Source organism: Perognathus longimembris, chromosome 3 (assembly GCF_023159225.1).
Source record: "Perognathus longimembris pacificus isolate PPM17 chromosome 3, ASM2315922v1, whole genome shotgun sequence".
NCBI classification, from domain to species: Eukaryota; Metazoa; Chordata; class Mammalia; order Rodentia; family Heteromyidae; genus Perognathus; species Perognathus longimembris.
The window spans coordinates 75,328,064-75,351,069 of record NC_063163.1 but is presented as its reverse complement, the minus strand read 5'-3'; the positions used below and the strand labels follow the sequence as shown (position 1 = coordinate 75,351,069).

Genomic DNA, 23,006 nt, shown 5'->3' with positions numbered 1-23,006 from the left:
TCTGGGCCCAGGCACCATCCCTGAGCCTCTTTGTGCTCAATGCTAACACTCTACCACTTGACCCACAGTGCCACTTCCAGCTTTTTCTAAGTACTTTATTGGAGATAAGAGTCTCTTATGCATGGGCTGGCTTTGAACCATGATCCTCAGATCTCAGCCTCCAGAGCAGCTAGGATTACAGGTGTGAGCCACTGGTGCCTAGTTGTGGGTTTTTTATTTTTTAATTTACCAGTCCTGGGCTTTGAACTCAGGGCCTGGGTGCTGTCCCTGAACTCTTTTACGCAAGGCTAGTGCTCTACCACTTGAGCCACAGCGCTACTTCCAGTTTTCTTGTGGTTCATTGGAGATAAAAGTCTCAAGAACTTTCCTGTCCAGGCTGGCTTTGAACCTCTATGCTCAGATCTGTCTCTTGAGTAGCTAGGATTATAGGAATGAGCCACCAGCAGCTGGTACATTCCTTTCTTTTTAAAAATTTTTATTTACTTATTTTGCCAGTCCTGGGGCTTGAACTCAGGGCCTGAGCACTGTCCCTGGCTTCCTTTTGCTCAAGGCTAGAACTCTGCCACTTGAGCCACAGCACCACTTCTGGCTTTTTCTATATATGTGGTGCTGAGAATTGAAACCAGGGCTTCATGTATGCGAGGCAAGCACTCTACCACTAGGCCATATTCCTAGCCCCAATTTTTAATTTTTTAGTGCTGGTCCTAGAGTTTGAGCTGTGGGCCTGGGTGCTGTCCTCGAGCTTTTGTGCTCAAGGTTAGCCCTCTATCACTTGATCCACAACTCTTCTTCCTTCCAGCTTTTTGCTGGTTAATTGGTGATGAGTCTTATGAACTTTCCTGCCCTGACTGGCTTTGAATCACAATCCTCACCTCTCAATTTCCTAAGCTCCGATTATAGGTGTGAGCCACGGTGCTTGGCTACAGGTGGATTTTGACAGCATTCTGGGGGTCTATTTTTGTGATCACGATTGATTGGAGATGACAGTTATCTTTCATTTCTGGAATTGGGTAGCAGGCCCCTACAGGTCCTATCTGTATTGCAGGCTGGGAACTTGCATATGCAGTAGCCCTTAGCCCATTTTTGCTCCTTTTCTAGACTGGGAGCAGCCCAGCCGCTGGCCTGGGCTGTGGGCAGTCCTTGCTCGCCCCCTGCCAGTGTGGGGTGGGAGTGCAGGCTGGGGCCTAAGGCCAAGCCCGGCCTGTGCGTGCCCTCTGCTGGGGTTCAGTGGCGTCACAGCCCACAGGCCACGTCCTGTGAGCCAGTCCAGGAGCCCCAGGGTATGTGTGTGTGTGGGGGGTCTTGTTGCCACTCTTCCCATGTGGGGGGTCTCTCCTCCCCTGGGCCATCTTTTCTCTCTGAATCAAACCTGCTTCTAGGGCTCTGCCCTCCCCTGGGAAGGTCAGGGTCACCCTCTCCCACCCTGACTCAGTGGCTCCAGAGTTCCCACCTCTAAACCCATCTGCAAGGCAGGGGTATGGGGAGCAGGTGGTCTCCCATCTCCCAGGCAGGGCCTAGGCATCCAATCCAGATGGCAAATTGTTCAACCACCCCTACAACCACTCCTCCTCTCTGGGTCGCTCCGGGACTGGCTCCCTGATGGTGATTCCAGCCTGGGTAGAAAAATGCCCTGAGAATCTATATCCAGTTAACCAGCAACAATGCCACTTTGGAGGTATGGCTCAAATGGTAAGAGGGCCAGGTGATCAAGCAAGCAGAGAGAGGGGCCAAGTTCAAGCCCAGGTACTGGCAAAACGACGACAAAAAGATTAAAACTATCCAGGTGCTGGTGGCTCATCTGTTATCCTACCTTCTCAGGAAGCTGAGATCTGAGGATGTCAAATATGAAAAGACAGGGAGATGTCACACAAAGGAGGGCTCCTGTCCCCCGAGGGACCATGCTCAGCCTGGGAATGGCTGACAGTATAGCCAGCTGCCTGCCAGGGCTACTTTGGGAGTGACAGCCAGGAAGCATAAACAGCACTTTTTTTTTTTTTTTTTTTGCCAGTCCTGGGGCTTGAACTCAGGGCCTGGGCACTGTCCCTGGCTTCTTTTTGCTCAAGGCTAGCACTCTGCCAACTTGAGCCACAGCGCCACTTCTGGCCGTTTTCTATATATATGGTGCTGGGGAATTGAACCCAGGGCTTCATGTATACGAGGCAAGCACTCTTGCCACTAAGGCCATATTCCCAGCCCCAGGAGCAGAACTTTTATGTCTGGAGTTGTTTAGTTTTGGTGGGGCCAGTACTGGGGCTTGTCCCTAGGTCTTTCACTCAAGGCCATTAGAGTCACAGCTCTACTTCTGGCATTTTACTGGTTAATTAGAGAGATGAGTCTTATGGACTTTCCTGCCCAGGCTGGCTTTAAACCACAACCCACAGATCTCATCCTCCTGAATAGCTAGGATTACAGGCATGAGTCACTGGCCACCGGCTGGATGTGGGGGGAAGACTAAAGCTGTAGTTCTTAAAGGCACAATTACTGAAAACAGTGTGTGATTATATTCTGGTTGAATGTTTGATGTCTGAGCAAGAAACACGATTCAATAGGCAAGGGAACATCTTGTTTAATGGATTTGAGTATTAGAAACGTTGAAAATCCCAAATCTGAAACATCTTTTTTTTTTTTTTTGCCAGTCCTGGGCCTTGGACTCAGGGCCTGAGCACTGTCCCTGGCTTCTTTTTGCTCAAGGATAGCACTCTGACACTTGAGCCACAGCGCCACTTCTGGCCGTTTTCTATATATGTGGTTCTGGGGAATCGAACCCAGGGCTTCATGTATATGCCACTAGGCCATATTCCCAGCCCCTGAAACATCTTTCAAACACTGAGGAAAAAAAATCCCACAGCCCACAGCTGATTCCAGGTGGCCAGTGAAAATCTAAAAAAAATGTTGTATAAACTGGCCTCTGAACAGTGGGCAGGGTGTAAGTGAGTGAGTTCTCTCTTGGCAATAGAGACCCATCCACAAAATACCTTGTCGCCTATGGGCAGAGGCTGCCACGGGTGGAATCTGACCCTGTTCTGTCGCAGCCATTTCAGACTGCGGCTCAGCCCTTGCTGGTGTGGGTTTTCTTCATGTAACACAAGCACCAGTAGCATCTGTGACTTTATTTACTGCTTGGTGAGAGAGTCCAGCCCGATCTCACAGGGAAAAAGCACAGAAGGCAGATAGCTTTACTACCACTAAATCTCTCATTTACCTTCTTTTCTTTTTAGTTTTCTGTTCCTGAATACTTTTTAAATTTGTAGCTCTTTGCACTGGGCAGTGTAAGTTTACAGACTGCCTGAACCCTTATCAGAGATGGCTTTCTAAGATTTCAGTTACCTGAGGTCAAATGTGATCTGAAACTAAGGAAATAAAAAAAAACCCAAGCCAGGCACTACTGATGGCTTATACCTGTCATCCTAGCTACCAAGGAGGCTGAGATCTGAGGATCATGGTTTGAAGCTAGCATGAGCAGGAAAGTCTATGAGACTTTTATCTTCAATTATCCACCGGAAGTAGAGCTGTGGTTTGAGTGGTAGATTGCCAGGCTTGAATGAGAAAGTTCAGGGACAGAGCCCAAACCCTGAGTTCAAGCCTCAGTACTAGCACAAGGAGGAAAAAAAGAAAAGAAAAAAGCCAAGTATCCCTGTCCTTTAAATGTTCACCATCACACCTTTTTGGTGTCAGTCTTGGGGCTTGAACTCTGGGCCTGGGCAGTGTCTGAGCTTTTCTGCTCAAAGCTAGCTCTCTACCACTTAAGATACAGCGCTATTTCTGGATTTTTGGTGGAAAGTTTCATGGATTTTCCTGTCCAGGCTAACCTTAAACCACAACCCACAGATTTCAGCCTCCTGAATAGCTAGGATTACAGGCATGAGCCAGCGCCTGGCTCTCTTTACTTTTGATGCAGTTCATTAGTGGTTAGAATGGGTGTTTTTGTCTTATCATCAGCCAGGGCATCTGTAAGATGACTCAACTGAGATATAGCTCCTTAACTCCTAAGAGAAAAATAAGGCTGGGAATATGGCCTAGTGCTTGCCTCGCATACAGAAAGCCCTGGGTTTGATTCCTCAGCACCACATATATAGAAAAAGCCAGAAGTGGTAATGTGGCTCAAGTGGTAGAGTGCTAGCCTTGGGCCAAAAGAAGCCAGGGTCAGTGCTCAGGCCCTGAGTTCAAGCCTCAGGATTGGCAAAAAATACAAGAGGAAAGTAAAAACACTTTAACAAAATGCTATTAACATGGGCTGGGAATGTGGCTCAGTAGTAAAGTGCTTGCCTAGCATGCAGGAAGCCTGGGGTTCCTCAGTACCACATAAACAGAAAAGGCTAGAAGTAGCGCTGTGGTACTAGAGCTTTAGCCTTGAGCAAAAGCAGCTCAGGGACAGTGCCCAGGCCCTGAGTTCAAGAAAAAAAAAAAAAAAGCTCTGAACACAAATTATAAATTCACGTATGATTTACAGACTCCAAATGGTGTTATCAGTTCTCACAATCTTAGTCATAAGCCAAAATTCAAAATCTCCAGGTTTACAATCTATGTTAACTGCATCCTATATTTTGGTGTTCCTACTGGGGCTTAAACCTAGAGCCTTGGTGCTGTTCCTGAGCTCTTCAGCTCAAGGCTAGTGCTCTGGCACTTGAGCCACAGCTCCCCTTCTGGCTTTTTGGTAGGTAGCTGGAGGTAAATGTCTCACAGACTTTCCTATCAGGATGGCTTTGCACTTCAATCCTCAGATCTCAGCCTCCTGAGTAGCTACTCTACTGCTAAGCCACATTCCCAGTCCATTAACTTCTTTTTAAACACTATTTTTGTTTATATGGTGCCAAGGAAGCAAACCCAGGGCCTCATGCATCTAGGTAAGCATCCTACCACTAAGCCACATCCCCTGTCCCAATCACACTTTTTCCCAGACAGATCTATGATCTTCCCACCTCTCAAGTAGCTGGGACTACAACCAAGTACACCTATACCTCCCAACATATGTACCTCCCAGCAGTTCTGGCTTGGTGGGTATGCAGTCTCTCCCACAGGAGAGAACCACTAGAACCACTAGAAGTGCAGGACTGAATACTACTTACCCCAAACACCTGGAATCTGACCTCTGGGTCCTAGGACTGAAACCAGTCAGGAGATTGCAATTTACAAGCAAGAAGACAAATGATGATATACTCCTTTATTTATTGACATAAATACAGGACATATTTTTGTTATATTTGACATCAATACTGATACCACTATTTACTGATAGCACTACTATAGGAGATGCACTATGTAATTATGTGTGTGTGCTAGTACGGGGGCTTGAGCCACATGCAGTTCAGCACTTCGTTGGTTAATTGGAGGAGAGTCTCTCGGACCTTTCTTTGATTGGCTTTGAACTTTGATTTTCAGATCTACAGGCGTGAGCCACTGCCCAGATACTCTCTATTTTTGCATTTGTGAGGGTCCTTTTTTTTGGTAATGAGGTTTGAACCCAGGGCCTTTGCTTGCTAGGCAGGCACTCTGGCTGAGCTATGCCTCCCACCCTTTTTTGCACTGATTTAGTTGTGAGCTAGCGTCTCACGTGCCTGGGACATGCTGTTAGGCTAACGTCATTGGATGACGAGTTCATGTCACAGCGCCCATTAGTCAGCTGAGGAGGGGTCTCATGAACTTTTCTACCTGGGCTAGCCTCAAAACGTGATCCTCCCCATCTCAGCCCTCGGAGTAGGAGTAGCTAGGATTCCAGAGGATCTGAGCAGCAGCTTTGCCCAGATCTCCAGCCGGCAGTCATGTCTTATGATTCTACCCAGCCTTGGATCATAAATAACAACCCAAAACACCTATAAATGCACACAGACTCATCCTGCTCTATGGGCTATGTTTCTATGTGAAGTTTACATCCAAGTGAAGAGGAATGATTAGGAAGAAACATGGCTGGTCAGACATCTGACGGATAAAGTGTCCTTCTGTAACAAATATGCTGCATGGATCTCTGACACAGGCAAAAGGATGCATTCCACACCTTTTTTGTTTGCTTGTGTGCCAGTCCCCAGGGCTTGAACTCGGGGTCTGACCACTGTCCCTTAGCTTTTTTTTTTCCCCCGTAAAGGCTAGAGCTCTACTAACTTGAGCCACAGCTCCACTACTGGCTTTTTTGATGAGTAACTGGAGACAAGAGTCTCACACTTTCCTATTTGGGCTGGCTTGGAACTGTGATCCTCAGATCTCAGCCTCCTGAGCCACCGGCGCCTGGCTCTCCATCTTACATAGGAGCACCAATTTGTCTCTGTTCGTAGACTGGCTGGTATCGCACACAAGTCAGGTTTCCTTAAGTTCTGGTATGTAAGCCTTCCAGGTAAGAGCTATTAGGACTATCAATGGCAGAAATGCATTCGCCCCCTCATCGCAGCCACGAGAGGCAGCGCAGACCCCTGAGAGCCATCAGTACTTTTAGACAAATACCACTCCTGTCAGAAATTTTATGGAGAGATTTATTATTACTACAATCAAATACAGCCTATGTAACAAAAACTACAGCTCTGGGGGTCACTAGCAAGAGGACACTTACACCAGCAGGAAGGTTTTTTTTTTTTTTTTTTTGGTTTGGTTTTGATATGACTACAGAACAAAATACAATAAAAGCCTATGCTTTAACGTTACAAGAATGCAAAGTAAAACTGACATGCGAAAAACAAAACTCCACATCAAAAGAGAAAACACAGGAAACTTACAAACTTGACCTAGTCTACGATTATGATAGCATCTTTGCAGATAGTCTCAGGAAATAAAAGCAGTATGAAGCTGTCTTCTAATTTTTTTACTTCTATTTAAACTGGGGTTCACACTCAAGGCCTTGAGCTTGCTAGGCAAAGTACTTCAAGCCACAATCCCAGCGCTTTTTACTTAAAGTTACTGTACAGGGCCAGTCTTGGACAGCAATCTCATGCCTTCCCATACACCTGGGATGGCAGGTACACACCAACATGTATGGTTTGTTTAGTTGAGATGAAGTCTCAAAAACGTTTTGACCAAGCTGGCCTCAAACTTGATCCTCCAGATCTCTGCCTCCTGAGATGTGGAGATTTCTCTTGGAATTCGTTGGTTCGGTTCTTACATGCACGTTCATGGTACATTGTTAACATTCCAAGTTACCTTGGTCCCATCCAAAGATGGGTTTCTGTAAGATTAGTGGAAATCACAAAACAAAACATCTTGTTAAACTTTTGAGATATGTCTTGCAAGTTGTGCGATTTCCATAGATGTCTACGTAAACTATTTTGCATCATACACTTTCTAACTAAGGTTTATAGGATTGTATGGCATGAGGAACTTCTACACGACTTTCTTACAAGTCTCTTGCATCTTTCACACTGGTGGGGTTTGACCCACTGCGTGTTCTCCCATGGGGGCAACTGGAGACCCCGCCCATCTCTTCTACAGCAGGCTTCTCTCCATGCTGTGTTTGTCACAGCCATATGCCAAACTAGGACGGACAGACACATGCTCACACCCTCTCTCCACTTTGTTCTCATGATTGCTTACAAGTTCATGGGATAATGATGTCTTCGCAGTTTTTAATTATTACTTGAACAAAGGGATTTCAATTTAGCATGTCCACTTATGTGTACAATGCATCTTGATCGGAGTCAACCCTTCCGTCATTCGCACCACCTCCACATGGGATCAGCCTTGGCTGCGAGAAATCATGTCTTCCTGCACTGATTGTGTACATGGAGAATGTTACTTTTCTCTGTTGCTGTGACAAAATGCTTGACATAAACAACTTAAATGGAAAACTTATTCATTTATCTTTGTGGGGGGGGAGGGCAGGGAGTGCAGGTATTGGGGTTTAAACTCAGGGTGGGGGCACTGTCCCTGGGCTTATTTTGCTCAAATCTGGCAGTCTGTCACTTGAGCCACAGCTCCACTTCTGGTTTCCTGGTGGTTAACTGGAGAAGAGAGTCTTATGGACTTTCATGCCTAGGCCAGCTTTGAACTATGATCCTCAGATCTGACTGGCTAGGATGACAGGTGTGAGCCACTGGCACCAGCACCAGCCATCATGTTGGGTTTGGGGTCAGGATCCCATGATGTAGCTTAGGCTGATGTTGAACTTCAAGTAACACTCCTGTGTCAGCTTAGAGGTTCACAGTTTCACAGACTCTGCTCCCCAGGGTGAGTCGGGATGTGGTGGTGGTGGGAGCCTGTGGCTGACGTCTGTATTTGTGGTGAGCCAAAAGCAGAGAAAGCAAGGCACAACATCCAAGAGATGCATGCCTGCCACTCTTTCTTCTAGCTACACTCCACCTCGTAAAGTCTCCACAATGTCCCCAAGTCACACACCAGCTGGGGACCAGCCTTCCACATGGGAATGCGTGGAGGTTATTCCACATTCAAACCATAGGACATGCTTTCCACACAGTGTGCGAGTGCTTCGTGTGTCTGTAAGTCACTCAACGAAAGGAACACTTGTCCACATTCCTTGCACACACAGGCTTTCTCCGCATTGTGAGTTCGTGCATGTCTTCGAACGTTGCTTAAAGTGAAGAAGGCTTTGCCACACTGTGGACACACATAGGGTTTCTCTCCGGTGTGCGTTCTTTCGTGTATTTTAATGTAACTCGAACAACTGAAGGCTTTCCCACAATATTTACACACAAAAGGTTTCTCTCCATTGTGAGTCCTTAAGTGTGTTTGAATATTGCCCAGCAGAAAGAAGGCTTTTCCGCACTGATTGCACGAGTAGGGCTTCTGTCCTGTGTGAGTTATTTTATGCTTGTGAAGAGAACTGGAGTCACTGAAGGCTTTGCCACACTCGTTACACACATAGGGCTTCTCCCCGCTGTGCGTGCGGTAGTGTTTTTGTGCATCACTCCATGTGTAGAAGGCTTTCCCGCACTGCATGCACACATACGGGCGCTCTCCAGTGTGTGTGCGCTCGTGTTTCCGCACGTCACTCATAGAGCAGAAGGCTTTCCCGCACTGCATGCACACATATGGGCGCTCTCCGGTGTGCGTGCGCTCATGTTTCCGCACATCACTCATGGAGCAGAAAGCTTTCCCACATTCCATACACACATAGGGCTTCTCACCAGTGTGAGTCCTTTCATGGATGAGGCAATGGCTGGATTGCCCAAAGGCTTTTCCACACTGCTTACATACGTAGGGTTTCTCACCGGTGTGAGTCCTTTCGTGGATCTTGATGTAACCGGAAGAGCTAAAGGCCTTCCCACACTGCTTGCACACGAAGGGTTTCTCCCCCGTGTGAGTCCTTTCGTGTCTCCGCACGTCACTCAAGGACAAGAAGGCTTTCCCACACTGTGGGCATGCGTACGGCCTGTCACCTGACTGCGGTCTCTCGTGGACCGGAGCAGAACTGGAATGAGCGAAGGCATTCCCAAACTGATTATATCCATAGTACCTGTCTCCCGAGTTTGTCCCCTCTTGCTGCTGCAAATACTGGGGGAGTGGATTGGTATAGTCCTCAAATTTAAATGGCATGGTGCCATATTGCTGATAGTCGAATGGTTTGTTGTAAGGGTAGGTGTTGAAGGGCATGTTTAGGGAGGAGGGACCCATGAGAACATCAAACATCTGGCTTTTACTGGGTTCCAACGCAGTGGGTGTCTCCTTGCTCCCAGCGTCATCTGGAATGGGACTGAAGATGTCGCCATATTCGATCTGCTCCGTATTCTCATAGAGACTCTCCAGAACTTGGATTCTGGAAATAAGGAGAAGGACATCAGTAAATTCTCATCTTAAAATGACTTGGACATGGAAAGTTAGTGACATGATGTCCTGTTAGGATTTGGGGGAGGAAATGGGCTGGATGCGCTATCGAATGGTGAGAGCTCTGGTATGCTCCGAATAGCGATAACAATATGGGCTATCTGAATTCTGTTTCCCAGTCAAGAACTGTACAAACATTGGAATCTCTACTTCACATTAAACGCAAGCTGACCAGTGCCTATGGAAATTACTGGGCTCAAAGGCTCTTGGATTTTGAAATGTTTCACAGACAGAATGAATGAGGGATTTTGAAAAATAGATCCTCATCCCAACACAGAATTCATTTCTGTTCCCATATATGCTACACCGAGAGCCTAAAACAGGAATTTCATACGGCTTCAGGAATTTTGTGTATGGAGTAAAGCTTCTGTACCTGAAATCATCAGAGATCTTCACTTTGGGCATGATGTTGCTACTCCACATGTTCCCAGCACCGGAATATGTTGGATTTTGGATTTTCTGATTGAGAATGCTCAGCCTGAATATTTGGGGAAACAAAACAAAACTTTCAGAGATTAAATCAATTTGATTCTGGGCTAGTTACAGTATTTCTCGTTTTTCAATTCTATCCTTTATTCTTTTCTTTATTTTTTTTTTTGCCAGTCCTGGGGCTTGGACTCAGGGCCTGAGCACTGTCCCTGGCTTATTTTTGCTCAAGGCTAGTACTCTGCCACTTGAGCTACAGTGCCGCTTCTGGCCATCTTCTATATATGTGGTGCTGGGGAGTCAATCCTAGGGCTTCATGTATACAAGGCAAGCACTCTTGCCACTAGGCCATATTCCCAGCCCTACCCTTTATTCTTGATCTTTCCTTTTCAGGAGTGGGGGGTGGGGAAAGGGTAGAGGAAGGAGTATTCTACCAGTCCCTTTCTGTGCTGATTTTCAAGGTAGGGTCTCACTTTATGTCTAAGCCAGCTCAGACTGCAATTCTCCTGCTGTGCTTCCCTCTGTGACAGACAGGACGGGTATGGGTTTGTGTACTGCAGTCCCATGTACTCTGGTGGCTGGGCTGGCCTCAATCCACATTCCCCCAGCCTCTACCCCCATAAAGCAACGATCACAGGCTTTTACTTGTGTATCCTGCTGAGATATTTCTTTCTCTTTCAGTGACAAATTACCTTAGATCTGGTTCAGGATTTTCACACACATCTTCAACCGTCTGATCTTCTTCATCTTCAATGATCTGGCTTTCCTTTTCCTTTTCTAAAACGTATACAGATAGAATTGTGGTACAAGGATTGTGACTTCACAGGCAAATGGTTAAATTTTAATAGGGTTTGTGGTCATCATACGACCATGACCATGTCCAGTATTATTTACCCAAATATTCCTTTTCCACATCCAAAGCATGGAGCAGTGGTAAACAAAGACACTTTTTTTTTTTTTTTTTTTTGGTTTTCATGGAGCTTGAACTCAGGGCAGCACCACTTCTGGTTTTCTGGTGGTTAACTGAAGAGTCTAAAGGACTTTCTTGCCCTGCCTGACTGGCTTTGAACCACTATCACAGCTTCCTGAGTAGCTAAGCTAGGATTATAGGCATGAGCCACCAGCACCCAACAAGACACTTTTTTTTTTTTGGCCAGTCTTGGGCTTGATTGAACACAGGGCCTGAGCACTGGCCCTGACTTCTTTTTGCTCAAGTCTAGCACTCTACCTCTTGAGCCACAGCACCACTTCTGGCCTTTTCTGCTTATGTGGTGCTGAGGAATTGAACCCAGGTCTTCATGCGTGCTAGGCAAGCATTCTATTGCTAAGCCACATTCCCAGCCCCCGAGATACTCATTTTTGATTGACAGAGAAAGACAGTAAGTCATCCTTACCGACGGAGGCCAGGTTCCGGAAGGTCTCCACCATCACGTCTCTGTACAGCTGTTGTTGGGCAGCGTCCAGCAGAGCCCACTCCTCCAAGGTGAAGTTGACAAACACATCGTCAAAGGTCACAGACTCCTGAAACATCACAAGGGCATTTCAAAGACAAGCAGGCAGACGAGCAGTCCTGAAGAGCCACAGGTATCATGATCTCTCACCTATCTGAGTTACATTCCAGAGACCCCCCCCCAAGATAGGTGAAAATCCACGAAGTAGCAGTGTTATATTTATTTTATTATTTATTATTTACATATATTTTAAGGCTTTATAAGTCCTTCCCACTACAAACCTTTCCCACTCTCTTATTAACCTTTCCTACACTTAAAAATATTGTAAAGGTAATTATGCACAGTCTTATTAAACACTTCCTATGTTATTAATCACTTTCTACACTCCCAAACCCATGCAATTTTAACAGTATATAAAAGGCTATGGGGGGGGGCAGGCTGGGAATATGGCCTACTGGCAAGAGTGCTTGCCTCGTATGCATGAAGCCCTGGGTTTGATTCCCCAGCACCACATATATAAAAAATGGCTAGAAGTGGCGCTATGGCTCAAGTGGCAGAGTGCTAGCCTTGAGCAAAAAGAAGCCAGGGATAGTGCTCAAGCCCTGAGTCGTTCCAGGATTGGCAAAAAAAAAAAAAAAAGTCTATAGGGGTTCTCACCAGAGAAGTACATGTATCTTCACCGGGCCGTACCTTCTGTTTCTGCTAAAGTTGTACCTGATCTCTTGGTCTGAGTGATGAACAGACTAGGGGAGTTGTGGGTGCTGCTTTTTCATCTGAATGACAAGGTTTTTGTTTTCTGCCAGTCCTGGGGCTTGAACTCAGGGCCTGAGCACTGTCCCTGGCTTCTTTTTGCTCAAGGCTAGCACTCTGCCACTTGAGCCACAGTGCCACTTCTGGCTTTTTCTCTATATATGTGGTGCTGAGGAATTGAACCCAGGGCTTCATGTATCAGGCGAGCACTTTACCACTACGCCATATTCCCAGCCCTGAATGAGAAAGTTTTTATAAACTGACTTGCCACTCTTGATTGTACTTATGAAGTGCAATGAATGAAGCACCTGGGGATCCCATTCTCCAGCCATTTGCTGAGGTTATTCAGCCATTCTGACCATGGCTCCAAGATGATCAAGTGTTAGGTCAACCTCCCCCTCTTCTCCAACCTATAGTTTGTCTTGCTCCTCATCATCTTTACTTGCTGACTTCGTCCTATCCATGTTAAAAACATGCTCAGGCTTTTAGCCCCCTTCCTCCAGGATGGATTTGAACACATAGCTCAAGTACCCATCATCTCCGGCTTGATCAACAGAGGCAGCTTCTCCATGCAGAGAAATGGTCCTTGAAATGTGTTAAACCAGCCCCTGCTGGCACTGAATGTGGTTGGTCTGGTGAGAGAAGCACTTGACAGTGCTGCTTCTATGTTGTCGTCCTCATCTTCATTCTCATTGCCATCATGTACATCCGTGCTTTCTGTAAAACTATGATCAAATTTCTTGGCTTCATCAGGACGGCATTGGTATCCAGCGAGATATTCTTCCTCCTGCAGTCATTTATCCACAGGGCCAATGCAGTTATCCTTGCCATAGACCTAACATTCTTCTTGTCTTTCTTGATGTAGCAAACAGGAGAGATTCATCAATCCCATAATGGCAGCCTACAGTCACATAGATTTTGTCTTCCTTTAACATGTGGAGAAGGGGGCTGGGAATATGGCCTAGTGGCAAGAGTGCTTGCCTCCTACACATGAAGCTCTCGGTTCGATTCCCCAGCACCACATATATGGAAAACGGCCAGAAGGGGCGTTGTGGCTCAGGTGGCAGAGTGCTAGCCTTGAGCGGGAAGAAGCCAGGGAAGGTGCTCAAGCCCTGAGTCCAAGGCCCAGGACTGGCCAAAAAAACAAAAAACAAAAAACAAAAACGTGGAGAAGTTCCACCTTTTCTTTGGTGGTAAGCATCTTCCTCTGGCGCTTGGGTTCACTGCCAGAAGCCTTAGAAGGCACAGAACATTTAGGTGGCATCGTAGGGCTTGACATAAAAGCAAACTTTCAAGAAAATTTCATGAAAATATAACACTGCAGAGCAGCACTATGCACAGTGATCAGACTTAGATGTAAAGTGGACAAGGAGATATGCTGACTGTATGGACACAGAGCTGGAGAGCAAACAGGCCAATGATACAGTCACTGAGCCAATCAGCACCCAAGATACAGAACATAGTGCTGTGGTTGGTTGGCTTCCATTCCATCAGCCAATACTGTGCTGTGTACAATCTCACATGGGCAAACTTGCATAAGTGGTAGTAAGCGTACTGCATTTTCATTGTGTACATTATGGTATTCATCCACTGACGAAATGCATACCACATTTTATTTTGATTTAATATTCTTTTAATATGTTTGAAATTAACTTTTTATATTGTTTAAAATATGGGCAAAATAATTAAAATCATAAACATAAATATTTATATACTGCAAAATCCCTTGATACAGTGAAAATCCCACCATATAGAACTAGGTGTATATATATATATATATATATATATATTTTTTTTTTTTTTTAACCCGTGATACAATGAAACCATAATCAGTGAACTGCAATACAGTGAGGGATGACTGTATTTCAGAATGTGCTGACACAACACTGTGTGCTACAAATGATTGCCCCAAGTCATGGTCGCCACTCTGGCTCTCCATCCACCCTCACGTTCACTCGCACAGCACAGGAGGAATGACCAAACAGGAACCAGGAAGTGAACCTCACTTGTGTTGAGACAAAATAAATTCTGGAGCATGAAGTCTGACCTCGCCTGCAATCTTGGAACTCCTGTGGACTGAGAAGAGGGGCTCAGGGCTCCCCAGCAGGGCGTTCACACGAACGATGTGTATTTTTTCCTGCCACTGAATGCTTTCAACACACCGACAGGATCATCAGCAGGAGCCTTCCCAGTAAGATGGCAAATACACCAGTAATCACCAGTGAGATGTTCTCACAGCCACATCCTGTCACAACTTGTTAGTGAGGGAATGACTTCAGTGATCTACATGAGAAACAACTTGAAGCTTCTGCCTGATTTCTTACAAATCAAAGTGAAACACTACATAGACTCATAAAAGACAATTCACACTGGGTGCCAGTGGCTCATGCCTATAATCCTAGCTCCTCAGGAGGCTGAGATCTGAAAATCGTGGTTCAAAGCCAGCCCGGGCAGGAAAGCTGATGAGAGTTCATGAGACTTTTTTTTTTGATGGTCATAGGGCTTTAACTCTGGGCCTGGGCGCTATCCCTGAGATCTTCAGCTCAAGATGAGCACTCTACCATTTGAGCTACAGGGCCACTTCCAGTTTTCTGGTGCTTAACTGAAGATGTAAGTCTCACAGACTTTTCTGCTGGGGCTGGCTTTGAACCTTGACCCGCAGAGCCCAGCCTCCTGAGCCACTGGCACCTGCTCCATGAGACTCTTATCTCTAATTAACCATCAGAAAACCGGAAGTGGCACTGTGGCTCAAGTGGTAGAGTGCTAGTCTTGGGCTGAAGAGCCCAGGGACAGTGCCCAGGCTCAGAATTCAAGCCCTACAACCGATACCAAAAAAAAAAAAAAAAAAAAAAAAAAAAAGAAGAGAAAAGAAAAAAAGAGATAATTCACTGTGCCAGGCACAGTGCACAGACACCTTGTAGTTTTTACTGGAGGATGTAAAAAGGTAATAAGGAGACAAACAACAAATAAATAAACAAGAGGAATAATGGCAAGGCCAAAGGACAACACACAAATGATCTTAAAAAGAAGTCAAGCTGGGAGCTGATGGCTCATGCCTCAGGAAAGTCTATGAGAAAAGTGGAGCTGTGATTGAAGTGCTAGAGCCTAGACTAAAAAAGCTCAGGGACGGTACCCAGGCCCTGAGTTCAAGCCCCAGTACAACAGCAATCACAACAAAGAGAAGTTTCATCTCCAGAAACCCTAGCAGGCCGTCACAGTAATGTTTATAGAAAAACTGTCAATAGAAGCTAGATACTTGTGGCTCACACTTGTAATCCCAGCTACTCAGGAGGCTGAGATATGAAGATCACAGCTGGAGGGCAGCCTGAGCAGGAACATCTGTGATGCACGCATACACACAAAGTGGGTCATTCTCCCCCTAGAGATGGCCTGCTTTCAGCCCACTGGAGATGCATTTCTTTCCTACCACACTTTTTATCACTTTCATTTAGTACCACTTTCTGAGGTACAGAAAAGACAGTGCATACGGAGAAACTGAGAGCAATTAGTACATGTTCTAGAAAGGAAAAAAGTAATCTTCTTACATTTCAGAAGATCAAGAAAGGCAAGATAATCTTGAATCAAGACAAAAATGACTCTTATCTCCAATTAATCATCAGAAAACTGGAAGTTGAACTATGACTTAAAGTGGTAGAGTGCTACTAGCCTTGAGTGAAAGAGCTCAGGGACAGTGCCTAGCCCTGAGTTCCAGCCCCATGACCCCCACCCCCCAAAAAAGACAAAAATAAAAATCACACAAAGTATCAGTGAAATAACCAACAGTAATTAGTACATGAAGCTGATGAAAGTAAGAGCTTTTACACTGCAATATCATTGTAAATGATGAACCTTACTTAGCCAAGCTAAACTAACTGAAGGATAACACCAAAATTACAAATGTCACCTTTACTTAGTCATTTCAAGGATTCATCTAACCAGGCATCAGTGGCTCAGGATTATAGGCGTATAATCCTAGGTACTCAGTAGACTGAAATCTGAGGATTCCAGTTCAAATCCAGTATGGGCAGCAAAGTCTGTGAGACTCCTATCTCCAATGGACCAGCAAAAAACATGATGTGGCTCAAGTGGTAGAGTGCAAGCTTTGAGCACAAAAGCTCAGGATCAGTGCCTAAGGCTCCAGTTTAAGCCCCAGAAACAGCACAACAACAACTGTCAGGGACATAGTCCTGGACAAGTTCAAACCCCAAAAGTGGCACAAAAAAACAGACCAAAATTCATTTTTTCAAAAATAAAAGCCCTGTAAATTCCAAAGAAGAACAACAACAACAACCAAAAAAAAAAAAACCCTTGGGAATTAATAAGGAACTTCAGCAAGTTCATACCACACTGGCAGAACACACAAAAGACTATTATTTCAGCCAGGCACAAGGCCCACACCTATTATCCCAGCTACTTTAGAAACAGAAGATAAAGGATTTTGAGTTTAAGGCCATGCCAGGTAAAGTTACCAAGACGCTATCTCAAAAACAAAATGTGAGTTGTCATTGGTAGTTCAGGCCTGTAATTCTAGCTGCTCAGGAGGCTGAGACCTGGAAGACTGCAATGTGAAGCCAGATCTAGCAGCAAAAAATTAACCAGCAAAATGCCAAATTGGAGGAATGGCTTGATCAAGTAAGTAGAATGAATGTCAGGTCCTGAGTTGGGGGGGGGGGGCGGAATTATAAACAAAAGACATAGTGGCATAACTGTAGGCTATGTGCCCATTTTGTGTGAGGCCTTTAAAAAAAAAATTGTCACTGTTCTATGTCAATGACAAAGCCAGAATGTACAGTTTAGATGGTCACATTTTTATAGCCCAAACACAGGGAGACAGAGAGAGACAGAAATTGCCTGTGATGTGAAAGATCATGCACAATGGTGAATGTCTATAATCTTAGCATTTGTGAGGCCAAGCCATTCAGGACCTTTAGGCCAGTCTGGGCTACAACAAAAACCCTATCTCAAAAACCAACAAAAGCACTCCATATAGTCTGGAGTTGGTGGCTCAGGCCTGTGATCCCAGCTACTCAGGAGACTGAGATCTGAGGATTATGGTTCAAAGCCAGCCTGGGAAAGAAAGACCAAGAGGCTCTTATCTCCAATTAACTAGCTCCAATTAAAAGCTGAAATGGAGCTATGGCTTAAGTGGGTAGAACAGTGGTCCAGAGTGAAAAAGCTCAGGAGACAGTGCAGAGGTCCTGAGTTTAAGGCAGAAGACCTCCCTTCCCCTGCCACAAATAACCTAAAAAACACTAAAGATAAAAAACACTCCATATGTGAATAATGCTCAGTGCTAGAGGCAATCAGTAAGAGGAAGATAAAACCTCACAAATATGCTATTTAAGGCTAAATTGACAAAAATAAACTAATTATCATCATTCCAAGTGTTGGGAAGTCCCACAATAAACATACATCCATGAAAACTCAGATGATAAACTCATCCACTACTACTGTCAACATTTCCTGCTGAATTTGAATTTATCTATCATTTACAAACCAGCTACTTTTTTCCCACCCAGTAAAACAATCTATGAGGCCATGGCAATTAGGGAGCCAGGCGTACCAAATGGCACAATCAGGCCTGGATGTGGCTTAGTGGTAGAACACGTGCCTAGCATACATAAGACCTTGGATTTGACCCCTATCACTGCAAAAGGAAGATTTAAGAACCCAAATCTCTCAGCCTCAGCTACCATTGCACTCTGCACAGGGAGTAAAGGGTCCCCATTCCAAAACAAAAGAGGCAAAACCAAATCACACACACAATGGCAGAGCTGCGAGGCACAGAATATGTGCCCTGGGTCACCTCGGGAAACCAGCAAGACAGATAGAAGAGACACAGCGCCATGGCCATAGCCTAGCGAGTGGCTCTAAGACTCCGTGGGTGCTTAGATTCTTATTTAAACTATGAAACAAAAAATTAGCTCAAAACTTCTATTTGCAGCTTCTGGCCAAATTATTCTATCCACTCAGTTCCACAAAAGAAAACAACTTTTGTTTTTATTTGAGGGGAGAGGGCAGGTACCAGTCATGACTTGGACTACAACACTGGACCCTGTCCCTGGGCTATCCCCCGCACCCCTCCCCCCACCAAGGCTGGCTCTCTACCACTTAAGTCACAGCTCTACTTCTGCCTTTTTAGTGATAAATGGAAAAAGGAAAATGAACAATACCATCTTAAACACAAATTAATGTTTAAGTAAATGGGGATGGTTTTTGAAACAATATTCCAGAAAAGAAACAATGGCTTTGGGTAGAGAAGCTGAGCTGATCCTATCAGTAAGAATCCTAACCAGTTCAGGTTCTCTAGCTAGAATGGGGGGCTGAAGGCACCCCAGGGAAGCCCTGCAGCTCCCAAAGGATCCTTTCTCAGAAAGCTAAGCACATTCTTGTACTAACAGACCACTCTCCCAGCACAGAAGCCGCTGCCTGGGGCCCCCCTCAGTCAGGAAGTGGGGGAAACCTGAGTAGCCAGGACATTCAATTCCATGGGCTCCAGGCCTCCTAATGTTCCCCTTGCTCCCAGCACGCACAGGGTCAGGTTCCCTCCAGCACAGGCTCCATTCTGAGGCAGCTGAAGGTTTCTGACTTTTTTTTTTTTTTCCCCAATCCTGGGGCTTGAACTCAGGGCCTGGGCTCTGTCCCTGAGCTTCATTTGCTCAAGGGTAGCACTCCACCACTTGAGCCACAGCGCTACTTCCAGCTTATGTGGTACTGAGGAATCGAACCCAGAGCTTCATGCACGCTAGGTAAGCTATACGCTACCATTACGCCACATTCCCAGCCCTCTGATATAATTTTATGATACAAAATGCATGGTGTTGGCTGAACGCCATCCCATTCTCCAACACTAACCAAGTATGCAGTCCCTCAACAAGCTACACAGGGGGAGCAGACACCCCTCAAGTTCTGAGTTCCAGCTTGGCATACCAGCCCCATGGCAAGATGCCAGTCCCAAGCCTGTGTTTTTGGTGACTGGCCACCATTCTCATCCTGAAATGACAGATGTAGCAGCACAAATCTGCTTACAGCATGCATCCAGGCACCGCCTAAAAGGTGTTCATGATCAAGAACTAAGTACACTTTTATCGTGGGCTAAAACTCAATTTTTAAAACATTACAGGCCTCAGTAAATAGTTACAGAGAACAGCTTCTCCACTGGGCAGATGACCCAGAGGTGTCTTCCTCCCACTCAACCACACATGCCTTCATGCTTGGCACAAATGACTTTCTAATCCAACGAGGAGGATGAAAAGACAAACAGATCAAATGTTAAATTTTACCCAGCACTGTAACCTTTGAAAATACCGGTGAATCCTTCTTCCCACCCCTGGGGAACCAACCCTGGGCCCCAAGAATGCTATCGCTGAGCCGCACCCCAGACCAAAGGTGGTAATTAACTCCAACCCTCAATCCTTTGTGATCTGGTGAAACTGCCTAAAGCGAAGAAACACCTGCCCATTAAACCTTCATATTGCCCCCTTGTTCCTCTCCTTTGTGTGTGTGTGTAAGCACGCACCAGTATTAGAGCTTGAACTCACAACCTGGGCTCTGTCCCTGAGCTTTTTTGTTCAAGGCTGGCAGGCACCATATCACTTGAGCCTCAGCTCCACTTCCTGGCTTTTTGGTGGTTAATTGAAGATTAAGTGTCTCACAGCCTTTCCTGCCCAGGATGGCTTTGAAACACGATCCTAAGATCTCAGCCTCCTGAGTAGCTAGGATTACAGACATGAGCCGCCAGGGCGCCTGGCTGTCTCTTTCTTTTTAACCAATGCAAGCCCAGACGCAAACTGGCCAAATCCCCTGATTATGTCTCCCCTGCCCTCCCCCCCGCCCCCAAAAAAGATTAGCACAAATCATCAACAGAAATAAAACACTTAACATAATAAAACCAATTTTCTCCTCTCCTTTCCTCCAGGTCTGTGCTCTCAGAGCCAGCAGCTCACAGTCCTACCTCATTGTCCCCAGCAGAACAGGGCGACCCTCAAGGGTTACTTTCTCTGCTACAGGAGCTCAGGCTGCCCCCATCCCCCACCCTCTTTCTAGAAAAGAAAAGCCCTTTTCTGCCTCTCCCCGGAGCTGCCCGCACATCTGACACTTGTGGTTTGCCGGCAAAGGCAGATTAGCTTCAGAATCCCCTCACCCCACACCCCCCCCAAAAAAAAATCCTACCCCCCTCTCCTAGTCTACCCCTTAGTATCTCCCACAAACCCCTCCTCCTTGGGGGGTTGCTAGCAGTTTGTGGTTAGAACTTCTTGAAGGCAGAGAAAAACTAATCAGACTAAGCCCGCCGCCGCCGCGGGACCAGATGTGTCCTCAGCCAGATCTCTGCGCAACGAACCCCACCGCAGTCGCCGCGCACCCCGACGCCTCGCCGCCCCGCAGCCGCGACGCTCGTTCCCTGGGGATGGCGACCTTGAACCTGTGCGGGTACCTTTCAAAAAATCTGCACAGTCACCACTTGGACCCCCCTCCCCCGCCCCGCCCTACCCCCCGTCTCCCCAAGATCAGCCCCCGACGGGGGTTCCTGGCCGTGACCTCCCCCTCCTCCGGTGCACTCCAGCCCCACAAAAGCCGAACATGTCTAAACCACAAGTTTCCTCGCGAGCCTCGGAGCCGGGGCCGTTTCGCGACCGCCGGTGTTATCTGCCTCTCTCACCCCTTCCTCTCCCTCACCTCCCTCTCCCTCCCTCCCTCCCTCTCCCCCTTTCCTCTCTCTCTCTCCACCCCCCCCATCTTTTTTCTCTTTTTTCCTCTCTCAGTCCTCGCTTTACCACTTTTACTTTTTCCGTGTGTCTGTGTGTCCTCATCCCCAGCCGTGGAGAGTGATGCCGGGCAGCCGGGAGGCTCCACGCCCGCGACCACCCACGGGCCGGACACGCGGACCCGGGCGGGCGTCTCCCCGAGTCCCCCCCCCCACCCCGCCCCGCGGCGCCGCCAGGGCACGAACCGCCGAGGCTTCGCAGGTGCGAATCCGCGAGACAGGGACACCGGGGCGGGGTTCCCCGCCAGCCCCCCACCCACGAAGACTCCGCGTCGCCCCCCCCCCTCCCCGCCGCTGCCGCCGCCGCTGCCGCCGAGGCGCGGAGGCCCCGGGCCCCCCCACAGCCGGGCCCCCGGCCGTAACAATCCCCGCCCCCCCCGGACATCCCTCGGGGCCCGGTCCCGCTCACCATGGCAGCCTCTGTGGGGTCCCTCTCGTGGATAAGGCAGTTCGTCAAAGACCACACGGACCGGTGACGAGACACCCGAACCCCGACACAGGAGCAGAGACCGTGAATATGGCCGCGCTAAACAGGAAGTTCCGAGGATTTGGAGGCGCCCCGCGCCCCTGGCCACGCCCCTGCTCCTCTGATTGGCTGCGAGGCGAAGTCCCGCCCCCGGGCTCTGAGTGACTCGGGGAGCCGTCCTCTACCTGGCGGGGCGCAAGGCATAATGAGCGTCCCAGGGCCGGCTGCGCCGGGGAGGGCGAGGCGGGGACGTGTCACGGCCTGACAGATAATTACAGGTGAGCAGAACCGGCTTTCCGGCGAGGACACCTGCTCCCGGCCGTCCTCCCGAAAAGCTGGGCCCCAAGTGTATCCTAAGTGTGTGTGTGTGGACAACTTGTGACTTCAGTACCAGGCCGGGCCTCCCTGATGTGTTGGCCCACTGGAGCAACCCCGGGGGGGTGAGGCTTCCTGGCCCCGGCTTCTTCAAAGTTGACCTCTCCGGTCTACATTCGGTGTCGGCCAAGAAAAATGAGAATGTGCCAAGGAAGCGATACAGTGAGTTGTTCCATGCACGAGGAACTGGAGACACAGTGACAGCCACACCACCCGGGGTTCTCCAACTTGTGAGGTGGCTCATCTGGGCCACCAGCACACCCGACCCCCAAGAAAGGTCACACACATCCCCAATCTCTAGAGCTAAGGGGGCTGCAGGTGAGTGACCTGTCAGGTAACAGCCAAGGAACATGTCAGGCCTGCTGTCCTTCCCTCCAGGGCCAACCCTGTGCCCTCTGTCAACAATGTAGAAGAGACATGGCAACCTCCTGACATGAAATAGGCCAGACCAAACTCAAACCCACAGTGAGAGTGTCATCTCTATACAGGCATGGCACCTGTATTCAGGTTATGTAAAACATGTACAAAGTACAGTCTGATTACCAGTGACTCCATGCAGTGCAACAACTAACACTGCCCAGAGAAGGGATCCAAAGGCCACAACCATCACCACCTTGAAAAGGACAGAACCTCAATGGTCACCACACACGGCTGTCTTGTTCTACAGTGCACCGTTCCTTTTCCCTGTCATTACCTATGCTGCCCATTTTGTCCCTGCTCAGAGCAGCCAGCTGCCACATGCAGGAGACAACAGCTACCCAGGAAGCACCAAGGGGACACTATTACCTTTCCTTTGCAGGCTCTAGATGGTTCTGCACATGGAGTCATGTCAGGCCTTCACCCTAAGACAGATTATCTACCTACTGTGTTCCTGGAGTGAATTAAGTGAGATGAAGATGCTGAAGCTGGAAGTGGTGCTGTGGCTCAAGTGGTAGAATGCTAGTCAGCTGAAGAGCTCAGGGACAGGCCCTTCAACAAAAACAAAAAAACCAACAATCTACATTTAGCTGGGTGC

General features: G+C 47.4%; 1 protein-coding gene across 1 annotated transcript; it reads right to left on the bottom strand.

The window, feature by feature from the left end:
- Window positions 1–8,181: 8,181 nt before the first annotated feature.
- On the bottom strand, window positions 8,182–21,686 carry LOC125348884 (zinc finger protein OZF-like). Its single transcript, XM_048342505.1, has 5 exons — window positions 21,560–21,686; window positions 11,580–11,706; window positions 10,878–10,962; window positions 10,133–10,237; window positions 8,182–9,691 (listed from the first exon to the last, which is right to left on the bottom strand). Exons 1-5 carry the CDS (start codon window positions 21,560–21,562, stop codon window positions 8,353–8,355), a joined length of 1,659 nt encoding a protein of 552 aa, XP_048198462.1. The 5' UTR covers window positions 21,563–21,686; the 3' UTR covers window positions 8,182–8,352.
- Between the last annotated feature and the right edge of the window lie 1,320 nt (window positions 21,687–23,006).

What these genes read in the sequence shown, in the direction of transcription:
- LOC125348884 (XM_048342505.1), bottom strand. An exon ending in CCGGAACCTGGCCTCCGTCG is followed by an intron (nt 10,963 to 11,579) that starts GTAAGGATGACT and finishes TATACGTTTTAG; the next exon opens with AAAAGGAAAAGGAAAGCCAG. An exon ending in AAGATCTCTGATGATTTCAG is followed by an intron (nt 9,692 to 10,132) that starts GTACAGAAGCTT and finishes CCTTATTTCCAG; the next exon opens with AATCCAAGTTCTGGAGAGTC.